Source organism: Pagrus pagrus (genome assembly GCF_965226575.1).
Source record: "Pagrus pagrus genome assembly, chromosome: 18".
Classification (NCBI taxonomy): Eukaryota; Metazoa; Chordata; class Actinopteri; order Spariformes; family Sparidae; genus Pagrus; species Pagrus pagrus.
The window spans coordinates 14,764,919-14,786,405 of NC_140202.1; the positions used below are offsets into that span (position 1 = coordinate 14,764,919).

At 40.6% G+C, this 21,487-nt stretch overlaps 3 protein-coding genes across 3 annotated transcripts; 1 reads left to right on the forward strand and 2 right to left on the reverse strand.

The window, feature by feature from the left end:
• Positions 1 to 367: 367 nt before the first annotated feature.
• degs2 (delta(4)-desaturase, sphingolipid 2) lies at positions 368 to 6,895 on the reverse strand (the record flags this gene model as incomplete). The annotated part of the gene is made up of 3 exons (XM_084381009.1): positions 368 to 2,367; positions 3,101 to 3,843; positions 6,814 to 6,895. The coding sequence occupies 3 exons, from the start codon at positions 6,893 to 6,895 to the stop codon at positions 2,224 to 2,226; spliced, it is 969 nt and encodes a 322-aa protein (XP_084237135.1). The 3' UTR covers positions 368 to 2,223.
• A 1,622-nt stretch (positions 6,896 to 8,517) lies between these two features.
• yy1a (YY1 transcription factor a) lies at positions 8,518 to 12,298 on the forward strand. Its single transcript, XM_084381008.1, has 5 exons — positions 8,518 to 9,126; positions 10,231 to 10,381; positions 10,746 to 10,806; positions 11,058 to 11,216; positions 11,439 to 12,298. Exons 1-5 carry the CDS (start codon positions 8,625 to 8,627, stop codon positions 11,619 to 11,621), a joined length of 1,056 nt encoding a protein of 351 aa, XP_084237134.1. The 5' UTR covers positions 8,518 to 8,624; the 3' UTR covers positions 11,622 to 12,298.
• A 222-nt stretch (positions 12,299 to 12,520) lies between these two features.
• tpp1 (tripeptidyl peptidase I) lies at positions 12,521 to 20,320 on the reverse strand. The gene is made up of 13 exons (XM_084381002.1): positions 20,256 to 20,320; positions 19,749 to 19,823; positions 18,783 to 18,922; positions 18,500 to 18,650; positions 17,964 to 18,085; positions 17,695 to 17,879; positions 17,402 to 17,600; positions 16,829 to 17,017; positions 16,227 to 16,299; positions 15,899 to 16,019; positions 15,656 to 15,817; positions 14,780 to 14,905; positions 12,521 to 14,020 (listed from the first exon to the last, which is right to left on the reverse strand). The coding sequence occupies exons 1-13, from the start codon at positions 20,264 to 20,266 to the stop codon at positions 13,880 to 13,882; spliced, it is 1,695 nt and encodes a 564-aa protein (XP_084237128.1). The 5' UTR covers positions 20,267 to 20,320; the 3' UTR covers positions 12,521 to 13,879.
• Between the last annotated feature and the right edge of the window lie 1,167 nt (positions 20,321 to 21,487).

The window sequence follows — 21,487 nt, forward strand, 5'->3', positions numbered from 1 at the left end:
GTGTGTGTGTGTGTTCCTTTGCGTTTTGGTACGTGTGAAAAGTTTAAATAGTTTTCACCTTAAAGATAAATGGATTTTTTGTCGATTCTGGCGGCCCCCTTGGACAAAAGATGACGATGGTGAAACAAAGTAAGTTGCTTTTAGAGCAGTTTCTTTCCTCCGGCTGTGAGACTCCTCAGTTCATCTTCAGCAATCCGCCATAAAAAAATGTTTTTAATTTTATGACTTATCAAACCTGTCAGAATCCTCCAGGCAATAAGAGACGAACAAGAATAACTATAAAGAAATAGCCATTCTTCTTGCTGATGGCCTCTTTTGCATATGTAGGTCATAAAAAGGCACCACAAAACAGACAGGAAATGAAAAACCAGGTACAAACTCATTTTTATTTTTCTAACTCATTTATAGTTTTTTCTTATATAAAGATATTTTACTGTTTTTTATATATAGTGTAGTCATTTAAATATAATTACAAAGATAAAGCTGATCAATCACAAAAAATAGACAAAGTTAAGTGGGTGGACAAAATAACAAAAACACAGTACAATACAATAGCTCTGCCGTAAATCCCAAATTGATAAATCTTCAAAGGTTTTTATTCACAAGTGTTGATGTCCTGTATTTTGTGGTGTCAAAAGACTTTCAATGAGTGAAGGTCAGGGACTGCTCTTCTTTCCCGATGCCGTTTTCTTTTGTTTGGCCGACATCAACAAGATTTCCTTCTCCTCACCTCAGTACCTATTATCCTGGATTTTGTGTTTGATGCACCAGCATTTCAGGCTGTCAGTATTTGGCCTATTTTTTCACAGTTTCTTGGTTTGCCGTGGACACTCCCAACATTAAAAAAAATGAATTTTTCTCACATTTGTGCTTCGGAAACTGGGACACAGGTGATTCAGAGTTGCTGCCTGAATTGGTGGTGCATCAGTCACCCAAAAAATTATAAACTCATGAAGACAGAGGCCAAATATAGGAAAATTGCACAAGTAAAGAGAACCAGTAGTCACAAGAACACTAACAATCATTGACTGAAAAGCAGCGTTTCTAACCTTTGGAGGAACTTAGTGTACTTCCCCCCCCAAGAGGCCAGGGTCTAAATTGACTTTCAGCGACTTAATTTTAGTCTCATAAAAAGTTTCCTCTCCAAAAAGCACAGGCACTTTGGAGGTGGTGCTTGCGGTGCTGTACATTTGTGATTGGCCGAGCCCTCACAGAAGTTTATTTCAGCCACCATTTTTAAAAAGCAGTTTGTTGTTAATTTATTTGTTCATTGTGCTTTAACAAATACACAGAGCTGCAGATGGGCAGACATCAAAACAGATGTCACTTTTTCAGGTCAGCAGACTAATTTGCCTAATCTTTGTGGGTCTTTAGACTTTGGAGAAAATGCAAACAACATGCTGGGGGAGCCTTGAAAATAAGCTCCTGGGACTGAATGTTCTTGAGACTAAAAGTTTCAGATACTTGGGGTGGAAACGCGGCTAAGAGACATCATGGAGTGTTGGTTGAGGAGAATGAAATGACCTCAGAGTTAAGTTTAAAAAAAAAAGGCACCCAACATAATAAGACTTCATGGCATTTTCTAAAGAAGGACTTTTTTGCACTGTAAGGTGTTTCTGTTGTTTTGTCCACTCCCTGTAGATGTAATCAAACAGTTCACAGCACAAATAGAGCAGTGAACAAGCAGAATGTGGCGTCACTGAAGAAAAGGCTCCTCTCACTGAAAGGCAAGCTTCAATGCTCATTTTCCACCTCAGCACTGTTCTGCATGATAGCTGTGAAATTGTAATTAATCTGAGAGGCTTTGTGCGCGTTGATCGCCACATTTCAAACTCTTAATCAGCCTGACGCCATGCTTACAGGCAGGAAGAGGAGAACACAGAGCCAGTGACTTCATGAAAATGTATGCGACCATAATCCTATAATAAGGAGTTTTTATCTGTTGAATACTATTATTTGTTGTCTCCGACTGCAGGGAGGGAGATATTATCTTTTCATCATAATTTTGCCCTCTGGATACATAGCAGTGTCATCACTGTGTCATGGGGATTCTGAATTAGCTTTCCTGACTGATTTAAGATGGTAGAAATTTGACTTTACACTGACAACCACACAATAAAAAAACAACACATATCAAGTAGATGATATTTCAGAGATGTCCATAGATTTTTAACAACTGAAATTCACATTCCTGTTATAAGGGAAACGTAATCAGTCACAGATCTACTCCTTCTTGCTTATCTTGTACGTCCGTTTGATTCTGGCATAGGGGCCGATGCTGTCGTCAAACACAAAGTCCCATAATACCCGGGTCCAGGAAGTGTGCTGAGGCAGGGAGTCGTAATACTCTGCTGCGATTTGCTTGACCTGCCAATGAAAAGAAAATATCAGGAGTGAGAAAAAGAAACATGAGTCTGTAAACTACATAAAGTACCTATATACATGACATCTAAATTGCAGAAAAGTAAAACAAAAAACGAGGCGCCTGCAGGGGCAAAAAAGGCTGATAGACGGAGAAAATTCACTGCTCTGTTCAACAAAGACATTACAATGCACAGTTTCTTCTCTTAAACAAGACCTTTGTCGCGTAAGAATTGATTTGGCACAGCTAAAGATGGAGCGTTTCAGACGGCGGGAATACAGAGCTGCAGCACTGGACAGTTTGATAAAACTGATGTGTTTTTTGAGCATTAAAGCATGTAAACCTATTCGAATTCCTCCTTCAAAAGCCTTTGATACCACCTGGCACAATTTTGATAACAGTCTTTTTATATTACACAGTGAATTTTCTTTTTTTAATCCTGAAATGTATCACTCTCTGAATCTCTTCATGCTTCTAATGGTTCTAAAGAGCCAGCAGTTAATCAGTTACAAAGCCCAGCCTTTCATCTGATAAATATTTGCCGTTGATAAAACAAAATGTCAAGCAGCATTCGTCAATACTGTTTTGTCTGAAAGACGGAAGAGGCCCCATCTTATCTGACCACACCTGGTGGTGATGCAAGTGTTCTCCACGGCTCAACCAATAATAGTCTCGGGGAAAAAATTAGTTTACTTATTGGAAATGTGGGAGTGATTTATCACAGTTACACAGTCTCACCTGAGGTAGTTTACTGCCAGGTATGCTCGGGAAGTCATGGTGCTCCATGTGATACCCGACGTTGAAGGTGATTAAGTTCAGAGGTCCATAGTAAGAATATGTCTCGTGTCCCTTCAGGAACATGTAATGCTCGGCTATAAAATGTCCAGAGATAGGATGCAGTCCCATACACAGGATTGAACCTGCAATGAGGTAAACAATGGGCTTCATTCCCCAGAGATAGTAGATAATTAAGTCTACTGTGAGCTGAACAACTGCGTTCTGGATCTCCAGCTGACCCACTGGCTTAGGGTTGACCAACAGAGGGCGAAGGGCATAGAAGAAGGGCTGGAGGAAGAGCCAGACGACCTTCCTGGCAGGAGTGCAGAAGAACCATCCCTCAATGTCTGTAGGGATGTCAACATCCAGCTGGTCGCCACCCAGATACCGATGGTGGTCGACGTGATACTTCTTAAAGGAGGCTGAGTAAGGCAACCCAATGGGCAGGTTTGCCCACATGGCAAACCAGCGGTTCCACTTGGCCAGCTTGTTGCCAAAGGCAACGTTGTGAGAGATGTCATGGATAGCCAGAGTCAGGGAGTGGTTGATGCATCCCCCGAAAGCGTAGGCCCAGAAGAAGATCCACTTCCAGGAGAGGTCGTGGACCAGGTAGCAGGCCAGGAGCTGGGTTAGGACCATGCCGGATACCACCCACTTCAGCTGGGGGTCCGGACCCATCAGAGACTTGATCTCTGGATATTTGGCTGAGGTGAGAAGGAGACAGAAAGGGGGATGGAAAGGAAAGGAAGGAAGCAGCAAGAGCAGAGGAGGATTGAAGATGACCAGGAGGTATTGAAGAGGGAGAAAAAAAAACATATTCATTTCATTTTTTGAATAATTATATACATTGTAAAGAAAGTAAACTATCTGTCATGAATCCAGCAGAAAAAGCGGTTTATCAGGACTCTCTCTCCTTGGTGTTTACAAAAGCTTGGTCTCAACTAATCACTGTGTAAATAGACAATAAAGCGTGTCATGGTAGCAGCCTTTCTCCTGGGATGAGCCTGCTGACAAAAGTCATTTTTTAATTGGCAGAGGTGTTGCTTTGCTGAGGGACGTGAAACTCAGGGAGGGTTTAGTTTAGTTCATAAGAGATTTACAACTTAATCTACGTATCACGCCATATGGGGTCTAGCTTGTTCTGGCTGCCACACCTTACAGCACACTAACTTGAAGCCAATAAGTCAGTTGTTGTTTTTCTTATCCATCTAAAATTCAGGATCACGGGGGTTCAGAAGCCTACCCTAACATGCTTTGTTGCAGTTGAAAGTCACGTGCCATTGTGTGATAGCTCATGCAAATCTTGTGTGTTCGTATGCCTCCAGCTCACTTGTGTAATGACTGTATGCAAACGGGGCTCGCCTTGGTAACATAAAGGTTAAAATCACCAGAGCCTGGAGCCTTTCAACAGCGTTTCTGCTGCATGTAGGTCTCCACTTTACTGACCAAACCCTTTTGTTTCTGTTAATGTTTAGCCAAGAGGAATTCCCTACCGCTCCCCTACTCACTTATTTTAAAACATTAATTTATCCAGATACAGCTCCAACACAATATTTAGTTCATATTTTCATATCTAGTGTGTCATTTGCTCATGTTATTTACAGCCATGCTATTGGGTTGTACATCTTAAGGTGTCTGCAATGTTGCCCACTCACAGGCTGTAAAGTTGAATCAATAACCAGACATCATAAAATAATCTGTTTAAACTGCATCAAGCCGATGAGCAGAACATGCTGTAAAACCATCAGTGGATTTCACCTTCACCTTGTCAGAGAGACAGAGAGTCATTTCATCAAACTTGCGGTCACACACTTCGCCCATTTAAGAGTTCAGCCTCAAGTTTCAACTTAATATTTCATAATCAACAAGCAGGCTACGAGTAAAAAGACAAAACAATTAAATTGTGTATTGTTCAGAGCTACAATTTTCCAGAGCTGCTAAAAATTATCAACAATAAGGCACTGTTGCAATCATTCATGTGACCTCACAAGCTACTTAAAAAGTCAGGCGTTGATGTCCTGTGAATTTACAGGGTACAGCAATATCAAGTTTATGATGTGTGAAAGAACAAAACCTACAGGCTGCAGTCATGTCAAAGAACTAGCCATTCACCTCATGAAACCACTTGCCAATATCCTCCTCCCACTTTTTTTTTACATCTGGGTGGGGAGGAAGGTGCAATCAGGCTGGAAAATAGGAGTCATCACATGATATTCTGCACGATCATTGTACACCAAATGACATCAGGTGTAGAGGAAATCCTCAGTGAGGAACAAGGCCAAGGGTGAATTAACCAGATCTTCACTCTCAGGAACATCACTGAGCCGTGTAGTGAAAGGCAATGAAAAAACTTAATCAACTCTCCTTAACGCTTTTGACAGCATTCATAGTGATCCAGAAGATCCTTAGAAGTTATGGGATCCCCTCTCATATTGTAAACATCATGTGCACAGCGTAACAGGAGTGATCAACTCACTGGCAATCAAACTATCTCACCTGACAATGTAAAAGGATGTGAGGCTGAGCCACCTCTGACACTCACACAGGGTGAGGCAGATTCAATTAAAAAACAAAACACTTTTAATAATTCAAGACTCTGTGGTATCAAACAACCCATCATCTGCAAGCATGCGACTGCCAGACAAAGCCAGGATCAAATATGCACCGACAGGTTTAGATCTTGTCGATCTAATGGTTGTAAAGGAACTACATGATACATCAGATTACAAAAGATGACTGTTCTTGATACATATTTGATATCATGAAAGAGTACCAAAACAAGGGGATCTTATGTACAGTATTCTCTTGCATTAATAAACTGATGACAACAGATGTGGTTTAAAGCAGTTTTGGTGATTCCTGACAAATCCTTCATGACCCCCCTGACTCTACCAAAGCCTTTCTTCTCACTGTGTTTTGTCATGAGCATGGAATGTGTCTTGTTACCTGGCAAGCCCCTGGTGCATTGTCAGCCGCACCTGCTATCAATATGCTCTTATTGTCTCACAAGCAAAGGAAAAAGATGACCAGAGGAAGATAGGTTTACACTGCGAGGACAGGTTGTCACCCTCAGTGAGACTTTCAAGCAAAACTGAAATCACCTTGTATTTGATAGTGACAGTCACATGCCTTTTGCTCTGGGTGACTGAGCTCATTGAAAACTGTACACTCCCAGTTTCTTTAAAAAAAAGGGACTTTTTATTACAAAACCTCATGAAATACTGAAAGTTTTGCAGCCGCCTAAGTTTTACTCAGCTGTGAAGCAATGTCAGAAATAGTAATGTAGTACGCTTTAGAAATATTACACCATATGTTTCACATCCATGTGCATTAAATTACAAAATAATATATATTAACCTTAAAAATCTGCGATTGTCAAAGGACATCTCTACCTGTACTTCTACAAAAGGACTGTGTAACTTCCATCAAACTTCCTTATTTAAAATTGTGTTAAGCTTTATAGACATGTCACTTTCTGCATTTCTCCTGCACATACTGTTGACTACAGCTCGTTAAGCAACATCTAGTAAACAGGTTAAACCGGCTACGATTTTATAAGCAGGCTGCGGTCAGAGAAAGCCCACGCTTCACCTTACCACACAAACTAACCCGAAGTTCAGCTCATCAGATTTCCTCAAAGTTTTATCTTTTTTTTTTTTTTTTTCGTTTCTCACCCAGGATTTCTTTTCTTCTTGAAGTGTGCGGCTGGTCATTGTAGACCCATTCAAAGTCGTCTCTTCCACCTGTCTTCCCCATGATTCTCCCTCTGTGTGTGTGAGAGAGGCAAGCGGCTCTGTGGCGTTATGTGTCATCAAACACAGTATCGGGGCACACCCACACACGCAGGTTGTAGGCTGAAGGTGCAAGGTGTGATCACAAGCTCCTCCCCCAACCGGAGGGAAGGACCAAGCTGGCTGTGCACCTGCACAAGTGTGCGCAACCCTGCAGCATCTTTACATTCTTACTTTTAATGTAAAGGTTTATTGTGACTGCTGACTGGTTTTTCTATTGCATTTTTTTAAACTATAGAAATCATGAATCTTTTACATATCAGTGGAATTCGCATATAAGTAATGTCACAGCAGAGATAAACCATATGAAAGAGGTTTTCCTAATTCACATGATATATGTTTATATATAAATAAGTTGATCAATTTAGACCATCTATTATTCACTTCAGTCATTTTTCAATTAAAAATGCCAGGCATCTGTTGATTCCAGCTTCTGAAATGTAAGAATGTGTTGTTTGTTTCTATTTCATATGATTATAAATTAAATCTATATAAATCAACAAATAAAAAATAATAAATATGAACTATTTTGTCACATATTATAGACCAAGCAGTAAATGAAATAATCAAAAACAAATAACTGCATTATTATTCAGCAATGAAAATAACTACATTTACTAAAGTGCTGTACTTACATACATTTTTGAGGCACTTTCCTTTAGTATTTCCATTTTTCTGCTATCAATACGCTTTTAATTTCTCACAAGTCAAGAAAACAGATGACCAGAGGAATTTACACTGAAAGAAAAGTTTGTAACCCTCAGTGAGACTTTCAAGCAAAACTGAAATCACCTTGTATATGATGGTGACAGTCACATGTCTTTTGCTCTGGGTGACTGAACTCATTTAAGACTGTACACTCCCAGTTTCCTAAAAGAAGGGAATTTTTCATTACAAAACCTCATGACATACTGAACGTTTTGCGGCCGCCTGAGTTTGACTCAGCTGTGAAGCAATGGATTTATTGGACTGGACACTTGCACTTTCCTTGGGTATTTCCATTTTTCTGCTACTTTGCCGACTAAGTATAAAGTAGCAGAAATATAGTAATACAGTAAATACACTATATACATACATGTAAATATATGCATAATTTTACTTTTACCTGTACTTTTAGTACTTAAGACCATTTATTGCCAGATTATTACTTTTGATATTTAAGTACATTTACAATCTGATACTTTTAGACTTTTACTCAAGCCACGTACTTTTCATATGGGTGACTTTCACTTTTACTTGAGTCATATTTACCATTATATCTTTAGTTTTACTTAAGTATGACTTTTAGGTACTTTTCACAACAATGCATATGAAATGGTAAAAATAGGGAAGCTAAAATGCTGGTCATTTACATACAGTTGCTTGAGTTGTCAGGCAAATATTTAGAGGCAGTATTACATGTTGTGATTCATATGAACGTTAGAAATTGTGTCCCATGATAATAACTGAAAAATGCAAACACTTTTACATTTAAATCAGTAACTTTATTGGCACTTTTTACAGGCTTAGTAACATTTTCAAGAAGACTTGTTGGTCCAAATCACGCGAGACTTCAAAACTGGAGCATTGTGGCGACGAGAGTACACTAGTGTAGAGTTGTTGTTAGAGAGGGAGGGGGAAGGCTGAGTGTAGACAGGAGGGAAAGCGAGAGTGTTAAAAAAAATAGCATAGAAGTAGTAGGAAACACAAAATTTATGATGGCATCGGGGGACACCCTGTACATAGAAACGGACGGGTCAGAAATGCCAGCCGAAATAGTGGAACTGCACGAAATTGAAGTAGAGACAATCGAGACTACAGTTGTGGGAGACGACGGTGAACACCAGCCTATGATCGCCTTACAGCCTCTTGACTCGGATGATCCACACTCGCTTCACCCGCACCAAGAGGTGATCCTGGTGCAAACAAGAGAAGAGGTCGTGGGCGAGGATGACTCCGAACTGCACACGGATGACGGCTTTGAGGACCAAATCCTCATCCCAGTACCCGCCGTGGAGGAGGACTTTATCGAACAGACTCTGGTTACTGTCGCGGGGAAAAGCTCCTCGACAGGCCGGATGAAGAAGGCTGGAAGCGGAAAGAAAGCGGGCAAAAAGAGCTACCTAAGCGGGGGTGAAATGGGCAGAAAATGGGAGCAGAAGCAGGTCCAGATAAAGACTTTGGAGGGGGAGTTTTCAGTCACTATGTGGGCATCGGGTAAGTTGTGTGAATTCCTGCAAGCTGGTTCCTCGCTTTGTTCTCAGCGTGTGTGCCGTGTGACTGGGCCTAGTTGGGGCCTTGTCCTCCGCTAAAAGTAGGAATTATTTCCCAACTCTGAGCCACTTAAACTTCATTTGAAATGTTTTTGTTTTTATGGGAAGCCATGTTTTATGTGTCGATGGGCGCCGCCATATTTCCCCGGTCTAGAAAGTATGGCGGCCCGAAAAAATGGCGTTTATTTGGCCGACGAAGATGGCGGCGAGAGTGGGAGCGACTGCAGCTGGCTCCGCTAGGCCGCTGTGGCGCAGTTCAGTTCAAGTGTGGTGGTGGTGCGTTCAGGAACCCGTCATACTTTACATTTCTGAGGCTTTAAATACACATTACTTGCTGTGTGCTTCCAGCGAGTCAGATCCCGTGTCAAAAAGTAGTCCCTCTGTTTGCTAGTGTTGTGCACTGGTTTTGAAAAAGATTATTTAATCGAGACGCGTTTACGGCACTGTTATTTTATTTATTCTTGTTGTGTAGACAATATTGTATGTATTAAAAGGTGACAAATTCGTAAAAAATACCAACATCTTAGCTTTATTTCCACTGTGAAACAGGATATTTGTAAATTTTATTTGTATATATTTGAAAAGTGTTTTTTGTAAACATGGCTGTGAGTCTTCCTGTACCATTTAATCTTCATTAACTAAATTAAAGCTAGTTACTTCCAGACATATTGAATGTAAGTTACATGAGGCAATAGTAAATCCATGACCCTTTAATCCCTCCATAATAAGACATTGTGAAAAGTATTTGTAGGATCCTCTATTCTTCGTACTATTTATATTTATAAAGGCTATTTAAACATGTAGTGGCTGTGTCTTCAAAGAAAGTTTTTTTAAGAACCTTGTTTTTAGACCTTTGAGCCAAAACCTTTATTTCCTGTCACATTTTTCTACAAGTAGTAAATAAATAACCATATAGAGTGTTGCAGGAGATACTGTGAGGGAGGTGGGGGTGATGTGATAAAGATTTGGCTATAAATGGCTTTAATCAATTTGTTCCACATGATCTGGTACTGTTTTAATTATCAACATGCCTGTCCCTCTCATTCAGATGACAAGAAGGACATAGACCATGAGGAGCAAATCACAGGCGAAAACTCCCCTCCAGATTATTCAGAATACATGACAGGGAAGAAGCTTCCTCCTGGAGGCATTCCAGGCATTGACCTGTCAGACCCCAAACAGCTGGCAGAGTTTGCACGGTAAGTTGTAGTGTTGATGTTAATGTATATGGTGGCAAGACAAATTCAGTGGGCCATTATAAATTACATGCATTCACACAGTACTGAAGAGAAAGTTGTTTGCTTCATGAAAAACCTGTCCAAGAAACATTATTGTAAACTGTGAGGGTGCACGAGTGAAAGAAGTAATACAATTATTGTGGTTAAAACGGCGCTTGCTGCATTTCTTTTGTGTGAAGTCTGGCACAAATGACTGTGTGGCCTGGCCCACTATGCATACATGTATTGTTGAGTGAAGCAAACGAATCTTAGTTTGTTTCAGGAGTGTGGAGAGTTTTGTTAACAGTCTGTAATGATTATGTGACCACTTTTATTTCTGCTGCAGAATGAAACCAAGAAAAGTAAAAGAAGACGATGCGCCCAGGACAATAGCTTGTCCACACAAAGTAAGTGCATAGTTCTGTTTTTTTTAAACCAGTTTATACAAAAGTTGAGTGTAAAATAAATTATATTTTTGCTCACTTGTACTGTATGCCTTTACTATTAACAATACATTACTGGGAACATGCATGTATTTATGACAATGGTATGAGGAGCATTTAATCGTTGTGAACTGATGTGATTCAATTGCTAAAGGAACACTGCAAAGTGAATATGTCCCGAGTGATTAGCTTCATGTTGTTTCTCTTCCTCTAAGGGATGCACCAAGATGTTCAGGGACAACTCAGCGATGAGGAAGCACTTGCATACCCATGGGCCTCGTGTGCACGTCTGTGCAGAATGTGGCAAAGCCTTCGTCGAGAGCTCAAAGCTGAAGAGGCATCAACTCGTACACACAGGAGAGAAACCTTTCCAGGTGAGTTTCTTCTCTGCCTCAAGTCATACATACGTTTCCATGTTCTGGAGAAAACAACGGCATAATTTTACTTTGCTTTATTAGTGACGGGAAAAGAAAAAATGTCACTAATAAAGCAAAGTAAAATCATCTCAAATGCCTGCTGTTGCAAAATGATATCTATTTATCTGTGAGTCAGGCTGAGGCATGCAGTGATAGTAACTCAATCTCTCTCGTCTGCAGTGCACATTTGAGGGCTGTGGCAAGCGGTTCTCACTGGACTTTAACTTGCGCACACATGTGCGCATTCACACTGGAGACCGCCCGTATGTGTGCCCTTTCGATGGCTGCAACAAAAAATTTGCCCAGTCAACTAACCTGAAGTCTCACATCCTCACACACGCCAAAGCCAAAAACAACCAGTGAATTAGCCCTGAACCCGGATAACGACGACAACGTGAGCATACACTGGAGGACTCGACATGTATCTCCGCTCCCTGACAAACTAATGTCCCGTGGCCTGCTTTGTTGTGAGAGAAGAAGTCCCCTTTGTATCATCTCTAGATAAAAGGTTTAAACAGAGAAATGAAACTTTCTCAAACTTTTTGATATACATATGGAGGTTTGAACAAGGAACTCGTGAGAACCCAGACCCCCTCAGGCGTCCTACCCTACTTTGATGCTACCTGGATGGAACGATTTACGGTTTCTTCTTGTGAAGATATTAATTCAAGGATCTGCACCTAAAAACTTATTTATACCTGAACACAGCCAGTTAAACCTTTTGCAATAGACAAATTTGAATCAATCCTCAGCAGTGACACCTTTTCAATTTTGTACTTATCCCCCTTTAAGTGTGCATATTGTACACTGTTTGACATAAGCTCTGTGGTAATGTATGTAGTCAGATTGTCCCTGTAGCTCTTCATGGAAGAGGTTTCACAGTTTGTTTTACCTTCCCCTTCATGTGAGTGTGTTTCCAGGGGAGATTGGGGGGTCTTTGCATATTTTCATTTTGTACAAGGCAATATCAGAAAAATGTAGATAATAGCCATGTGATTTTCAGTAGTGATCACTGATTAAACTGTTCCCCCCTTGCACTACCAATACAAAACGTGTCATTTTGTCCCCTCACAATTAAAACTCAACCTTCACATTTATGTTTATATTATTTTTCAGCTGTTTTAAAAGCCATGTCAACCATGACTATTCAACTGTTTTGTTAAATCACTTGGTCACAAGGATTTGAGGTTGCTTCCGCAGTTGTATGGTTGATAAAGATCTTAATTATGTATAATTTTGGTAAAATCAAAGGGAGGAAGTGACAAATTCTGGTGGTTTTTATTTCAGAGTTCTGCATATACACAATTGACAAATGTAATCGCAAAACTTGGCTTTAAAGTGACATCTAATAGCTGGTTAATTCTGTGAGTCTGACCAAAGACAATACACAGACCAGAGGGAGCGTCAAAATAAGCATTGGAAATTTAAAGGTTTCATTCTGATATATTTTTAAAGATATTCACTTTGCCAGTAGCTACAGCGAAAGGTTAAAGTTCAATCAAAATCAAATCTCAATGTAGAAGCAGGAACTAGGATATGTTTGGCAGTGTTTCTTTAAAAAGGGAAATGAGTCAGAGTTGCAGTTTCTGTTGTACAACACTTCACGCCTTTAACATCTGACACCTCTTCTAACATCAGGATAATCCTGAACAATCAACTGACATTTCAAAGTAGAAGTCCAGCTTTAATAAACTCACAAACAGCACAGGCAGTCTGACATTAAATACATCTCATTTGAGGATTTACATGATTAAAAGGTAAAAACAAGTGCAACGATGCTGGTGGGTAGAGTTGCTGAATCACTTTTAACCCACATATTACAGTGCATTTAGTTAGTTCATAGCCGCAGAGCAGACGGCAACAAACCAAAGTTTTTAAAGTTTGATCTTAAGCCACATACTGAATGATCACATTTTATTACAAACACATTAGTAACATTTTGTGGATCGCATGCAGAGATGTTATTAAATGAAATGGTGACGTACCTAGCTCATCCCTGAAGGTTAGTTAGTATGGCAGAACAGACAGTCTTACAACAAATCAAACTTTTATCCAATTACATGCTAAAATGTCTTGATCTGATGAAATGATTGCATCCGATATACAGATTTATTAGACACTATTAATATTATAAACATGGGCCTATGTGCACATGTAAGAGGTGATTGCCATGTGTACATTAAGTATGTTTTCTTTATGCATAGCAACCAGTTTACCCACACTTTCCGTTGGTATAAATCTGGTGGCGTTAATCTACCTGCAAGTTAGTGTAAGAAATTCAGAGAAATCTGGATCAGTTAAAATGCAGTGAACAGCAGAAACAGGCAACTGCAGTGTAGCGTTAAAATTCCCGATCCACCACTATCCCTGACCTAAAAATATCTCAACAGTTTAAAGCCTTTGGATAAAATCAAATTACACTGATAAAAAAAAAAGGAGTTAAGCAAACCCTTAACTGGATAGAAGTGAGGATGGCAGATAAAAACATTCCTGAAGGCTGAATAAAACAGGAGAGGCATAAATCTAAAGCGTAGGCATCATTTCTCCTCCATTTCACCATCCTGCCTTTGGTATCAGGCACCTGGTCAATAGTTTGGATATTTGTATAATGTTTGTATTGTTCACTCAGCCAGCAGGGCAGCCAGCAGTTCGGGGTAGTTTGGTGTCCCCCAGCCTGTAACAGGGTCCCACGATGGTGCAGCACAGAAACCTTTTCCCTGAACCTTTTCGTCCAGACAGCTCAGGTGACAGCCTTCAGTCACCTGAAGACAAGGATGCAACGCATTTAGGAAAAGAGTTGGAGAAGGGTTTCCTTGTAACATGTAGCAATGCCTTACCAACTTACAGTGGCAAAGAAAGAAAAAAAAATAATTGTCTTGGGTTTTTCATACAAAATGTGACACAATAATGCAATTGTGGTTAACTAGGTGCCTCGAGAAGTAATCAAAGTTTGACAATTTGAGTCCTTGGGTGAATCTTCACTTGTACACCAACTTTGAAGCACAGGTGGAAAAGCTTTACAAATGCAATCCACGGCCACACCTGTACAATCTAATGAAATCCAGAACTGTTCTGTGTTTTATGAAGCCTCTCACCTTTTGACACCGTCATAAAGGTGCCAATTCAATCATATGTTCGCTATTAAGGTCATAATGAATGCTGGTGTCATTATTATAGTCCGCATTATATTGAGGTGTATGCTTTATTCTTCCCCCCATGAATATAAATGAGGGCAAAAACATGAAGCATCTTTGATATACAACACGTAATTTAATTTGGACATGTCTGAAAATGTCAACAAAAACCGAACACTACATTTATGATTTGATTTATGGCAGTGTTGTTGTACCGAATTGCAATCAGGTGTAACAAAGTAGCTAAAGAGGGAGTAAATATCTTTGCAGAGAATAAATATCAGCAAAAAAAGAACACCACTCCCCAAAAATGTTGGTAATGATTGATAATACAAGACTGCTACATAAAATCAAGTTTTAAAATGAGCTGGTTATAACTGGACTTACATCAAACAGAGCCTGTCCCTTGAGCTTGTAGAGGCGAGGGTTGAGGAAGCCGAGGGCAGGCAGGCCCTTCAGCAGCCGCTGGTCATTGATGAGAGACAGCATGCCTCCGACCACAGGGGTCGACGCCTGGAAGGGAGATCAATCAATCAATGAGATGTGATATATGCAGTTAGGTGAGCAATCAGAACAATCAATACTAAAAGATAAACAATGTATGCACAAAGTAGGTGAAATATATCCTGTATGTTTTTTCTTTTCTCACAATACTGCCCTACAAAGGCACCGAAGTTGAGAAAAAAGGGTTTGAAGTCTTCAGTCTAGCTGGTAAACTGCATAACTATGGAGGACTAAATCTGCCAAAAACCAAATAAACATTAAAAAAAAAAACATTATTTCAACCCCCAAAAAGATCATTGCTGAAGACCTTACACATTACTTTGAGACAAATTCCCACATTTTGTTTGTAGCATTTACTCTGTCATACAAAGGCTGCCACATAAATATACAGTATATACATACAATATGGTGCAGTAACAGACGTAAAGTGCATAGCGCAGAGGTAAGTATACTCAAGTACGTACAACACAGCCCTCATCAACAAATCAATGTTCATACAATTGAATACATTTAAATAAAGCCTCTCTACCAAATTGATTGGTCCAAAGTCTAGTTTGAAAAGTGAAAGCAACAGGAAGAGACCCTGGAACAACCTGCCGGAAAACCACAGACTCGCCAAACTCATACCATTTTGTAATCGGTGCTTTGATTTCATCATTTATGTTTGTTTTTTTAATCCTTAGTTTTTACTTGTATGGCTGTATCTATCTGTTCTGACACACTGTCAATTAAAGTGTTAAGTTAAGTTAAGTATTTTACCGATGTCCCGGAAACCCAGGGGACGGGTACTCTGTTGATGACCACCCAGTAGTTATCAGACAGGGCAGCCATGTCGGGATAGGCTCTGCCACTGGTATTGTAATATGACTGAGGAGGAAGGCTCGCTGCTACCATCTTCAGATACGCATCCACTGCACTGGCCTAAAGGGACACAGATACACACCATCGATGACACCATATGCAATAATTGAGCTTTTAAAGAGCTGATGACTCTGTTATTACCTGGTAGTCGGGCATCTTGAAGACGTTGCTGAAGCCTCCTCCACTGATGTAATCTGTTATTTCATACGTGACCTTATATGGGTTCTTGAATGAGGTTCCTCCAACTGTAGTCACATAGGGGCTGGGATGAAAAAGACACAGGAAATTGAGAGCGTTAGATGTTTAGCAATTCTCCTAAACCTTTTGAGACTAGGACCATTATCTTTGGATTCATTTTTGTGATTTACACCAGAAGGCTACAGCACATACAAGAGGAAGGCTAGATGCCTTCTCATGCTAGTATGAGTGCAAAAACAGGTCTACTTTCAGGAATGTACAAATGCTTTACCTTGAGGCAGGAAAACTTGGCCTGAAGGAGTTTTGTTCTTTACCCAAATGTTTGCAGCCTGCACCGCTGTCACCTATTCATGAAACAAGACCACAGAGATACAGAATGATGTAACAAATTTACTCATTAAACAAGCTCAGATTGATGGCAGATGATGTGCCAGGTAATCACGCAGCACAACTTTCTGCCTGGCAGGCTCTGCGAGTATTGTTGTTGGTTACGGAAAAAGCTACATGCCAACAGGTAACGTGCAAACGTGTTTTTCCAGATCAGGAGTGTTTGTTTAAAACATTACCGCCGTTATCACGTTGCAAGTGACACAATGATGTGTCAGTAAGACTGGAGCCTTGCCACAGTAGGTTGACAAGTTGCCAAAGAAACCAAGGCTGTCTTGCTATTGTTGCAACATCAGCTCTCTCTCAGACTGTTTCACATTACATCAAGTGTTTTCTCTCTGTCCAGTACCACTAAAAAACATGAATTTGGGTTCTTTTACTAAATGGACTCAACAAGAAGCAAGTACTGTACATAATATATGTTAATTGTACTTTGGCCTGTGTGCCTTAAGGCATGCAGAGTCTGCATATTTCCTCCTCACTAACCAGAAGCAAAGAGCAAAGAGATTCCCCTGACGCCAGCCTTCATGAACTCTGTGTTGATGCGCATCATGTACGCAGTAGACAGGCTATCTTCATCATCTCCGTAGCTTATGGTGTGAACCCAGGGGAGGTCAGACATGTTGCTGAGCAAAACCATCCACTGGAGGAAAGGCTCCTGGGTCTCGTGACGACCTGAAGGACAATGAGGAAATGAGAGTGTGTGACTTTTTGACAATGAGCCAAAAATGCTATACCTAAATCATAGCAGGTACACACTTAAATAGATCATCAGTTACGGAAAATTAATTCACAGTTACCACATACATTAGCTAATGTGCAAGCAAGGTAGCTTCCTATTCCTATGAGAAGTGTTGTGCTTTCAGAGAGGCTGAGCAAAAACATGGGTCTGCTTGGCCATACTTAAAATATGATTGAATTTAGTGGCTCTAGTTTAGCCATTAGCTTAACTGAGAAGAAAGTCTGAAGGCAAGCATTTCAATACAATCCTTGTAATATGTACAGAGTTTCAGTTCTCCACACCAACACGTGATTGAAGCCTCGCTCACTCATACAGACCTGGATTGGTGAAGACCCACGTGGAGATGTTTGCCCCCGTGCTCATGATGTACTCCACGTCCAGACTGGCCTCCATACCAGCCTTTCCTGCTCCCTGAGTGCCCACAACTCGGTCCACCTGAGAGTGATGCTTGAAACTCCTGCCAAACATGGCCATGAACTCAGCCAGGTCTGCGGGGCTGTAGTACTGCTCCAAGAACTAAAAGAGAAAACAGTGTCTTTAAGTACTGAGCTCATGTGCACGTCTGACAGCAACCACTTTTTAGTTTGGACTTCTTCTGAGATGGTCACACCTGAGCTACAGCCTGGCTGTTGTTCTGAGCTGTTCCCACATCAGTTGCTGACAGGTTATAGCGGGCCCTCAAGATGGCAGGAGTCACTCCCAGGTGCACCCCTGCTTTAGACTGCTTTTGCCTCCTGTTGGAGGAGGCTTTACTGAGGTCCTGCCCTTTAGGAGGAAGGCGGTGAAGCCCCCCAACTGATGAATCACAAAAATAAAAATATTCATCCAGCAATTACAGATGACAGCTGAACATTTCACAGCTACAGATATGGTTCTCACCAAAGTCCAGGTGCTGGTGAACATCATCATGTACTGAGTACGGAGCTGAAGACCTCACTACAGACTGGCTGTCTCTGGTGTAACGTCGGAACTTGCTGCCTGGGAGCAGCGTCTCTGCAACCCTTAATACACAAAACAAAAACAACTATAGCATATATGTATAACAATTCACATGAAAAACATATTCAATTCCAGCATAAGTACTTAAGAAACCCTTTGGCTTGTGTGTGAAACTTCTATAACACCAAGTAAGTTACATTTACTCAATGAGTGCAGTTGCATAACCATTACCAGGAAATAACATTGGCCTTGATTTTTGAATTGCAACAGCCTTCAGCCTGAGATTAGTTTGATTTTAACCAATAACCACAGAAAGAGGAACAATCTCACAAGATAAGTGCATGATCTTTGCATGTATTACACATAGAGGGAACTTAAGCAGACAAGGTACTTTTTGTCTCCCAACTGTGTCAAGAGCAAGTAAAAAATAACTGCAGAGTAAGCAGAACATGTGTTGCTGAAAAAGATATGCTTACTCTGCAGTCATGGTGCACTGTAAAAAGTCCTGAGTGCGAACAGTCAGGCAGTTTGTAATCCCATGACTCTGCAGCCAGCGACGCACCACCTTCTGGGTCAGGTCAGATGGACGAACGAGGGAGGACACCTCCTCCAGGGTGAGGTGTTTACCTGTGGAGGAGTAAGTATTGAGGCAAGGTTGAGACATGATCACTTAAAGCTGGTTTTAAATTCAGAGCTGGTCAGATCCTAGACTACTAAGGTTACTCCAGGACAACCTGCAATTATCAGACAGAGCCATACCATATTGTGCTGAGTCAGGGTCCGACACCCGTCTGAGTGTCTCCTCCAGCAGGTCGATGTTTCGCTGCTTCAGGGCAAAAGTCAGCTCCAGCTCCTCTGTGGGGTCGACCCGGCCAACATGAGTCCAGTCGTCTGGTATACTGAGGAAAGAGGAGAAACTTATGATTCTCGTGACCTAAATAGAGTAACTGTAATCTTTACTATGTTGTGATTCTGCCGTAACTGAACCTTAGTGCAAGCTTTTGGATACATCACACTAATTTGAAGAAGAAGATCTCATGAACGGCAGCACAGTTGGATACAAAATTTGGCAAATGAATTAACCAGGGTTTGATCAAAAATTGTCAGACATCACAGGTCCTGCAAACCAAACTGCTCAGCATGGTAAAATCCAAATCGGCACCACCTGATTTTTGGCCTTAATATGGAGCCACGCCTGGAAACAAAAGCCCCAAGAGGACACTTCCTTCAAAACACACGCAGGGCTCCAGGGTGTTTCTGTTGCTTCTGTTAAGTGCAGCTAAACATTTTGAATGGTTGCACCGGTTAAAATTAATTTTAACAAACACCAACTGGGTGTGCAGACAGTGGGCTTTGAACAATTATTAGCCTATAAACAATTTTTTCTGCAGATTTCTTCATCAGCAGGATTTTATGTACATCTTGCACATGTGACATGGATATCTGCATGTGTTTGCATGTGTAATACGACACTGTTTACAATCATTTTGCATGACGTGTTTAAGAAATTAGATCAAAATGTGTGAATGGGTGCACCTAAATGAAAAGGTTAAGTGCAACTAGAATAGTTAGTCCTTCCTTATTCGAGACTACTGTATTCCTCTTTTATAAAGGTCATATTAAGACTGACAAGACTTGTCTGTACCGATGAAAAAAGTCTATAAGGCTCGACTTTCAATATGTTTAATAATGAATGAGAATGGATCTTAAAGTGGATTTGCTCACAGGACATCTTGGTTATATTCCAGATATCCACTCCAGACCAACGAGCTGAACAACAAGGGGATGGAGAAGGTCAGTCTGGTGGAAGGAGACACAAAACATAATGGAATGAATGCACACACTCATAAATATAGCTGACACATGTTGACAACACTTCCTAATTCAGTGTGTTATCTCACAACAAAACAAAGTCTCAATGTGACTTGTAGTATGTCAAATGAAACGCGTTTCTCAGTTACACACACGAGGCACTTCGCTAACACAACACTTTTAAATAAGAAACACAGCTTGTTATTTACAGTCGCCTCCTTGAACGTTACGTGGGTTAGACTTCAACCTGCCGTGTTAGCTGGCAGCTATCTATCTGGGTCACCTCAGACCCAAACAGAAACAAAAAGCACAGGCTGCCATGCAGAACAAGGTGAAGAGAGAGTTAGCGTCATGCGACCGCCTTCTTTCCCGTTTCTCTCTCTAAAAACACACATTTATGAACTTATATAGTGAACTCACAGCGTCTTCATCGTGTCCTCTGCTGCTGCCTGAACTCAGCGGCTGTGTCCGGTGGGCTGGTGATATAGACGCAGCAGTCACGTGACGTGGCTTCACGTGACTCTGTTATTCAAAAATGAGTTCACCGCTCCTGTGTCAGCGCATTGGGCGCATTTAGTCATGTTTATTTTTTTATATTTAACATTTTTATGGAAAATATGAAGTCAGCAGCAGCCATCTCAATTTGGCTTAATCTGGCAGGTGTGTGTGAGCTGGGTCAGATTCATACATTTAATGTAAAATCATAAAATATTAGCTATAATATAGTTTAGTTTAGAGAGTTTATTGTCATTATACAATGTACAACGAATTTTTAAAAAAGGGCTTCATATTAAGGCACACAAGAAACAGAAAATACAAAATACAGGCAACCCAGCACAAAAAAATTAATAAATTGCAGGTGTATGTATAAATATATTGAACTGTAAGGTGAGTTATCCATACATAAATCATATATTCATAGTCAGATTCGTGACTCGTGTATATGGTGCTGTGTTTCAGATTGAAATCCAGGTCATTCATGCTTTATTTCATCCTTTTTTTCCACCCAAATCCACCTGTGCTGACTTGAACCAGAGCGAACGATAAATGTGCTCTAAAAGAAGGGCACAGGATGCAGCCATGAGGAAGTGTCATCATCCCCTTTGATGCCATATTAATGGCCTCATAATGCAACTGCACACCTGCTGCCTTCAGGTGACCTCTCCTCTGTAGGCAGGGACCCAGAAGAGAAGGTTTGTTAATGTGGAGGACACGGGTCAAAGGAGTTGGTGTAAAAACACACTTAAAGCAGGGATACTTTTTAGCAGACGAATGTAGGAACCGAGAGAAAAATAAAATCCTATCTATGGAGCGGTGGAAGAAGTATTCACATCCTTCAATTTAGCAAAAGTACTGAAACCACGCTGTGTAAATATACTACATGTCAGAGTCCTGCATTCAAAACATCAGAAAATAACATATTATGAGTGACATGTATCAAAAGTAAAAGAAGTCATTCTGCAGTGACAGAGAATCAGAGAACTTTTGTTTGTTCATTTCACGTACATACATATTTATTCAACCTGGTTTCCCATGAGATCAACATGTCTGCTGTCCTCTGAGGACACCATTTTCCTTGACACAAAAAGGAACACGTATCCTTTAGTTTGTCTGCATGATTTTGTCCCTAATATATAGAAATAAACCATGAC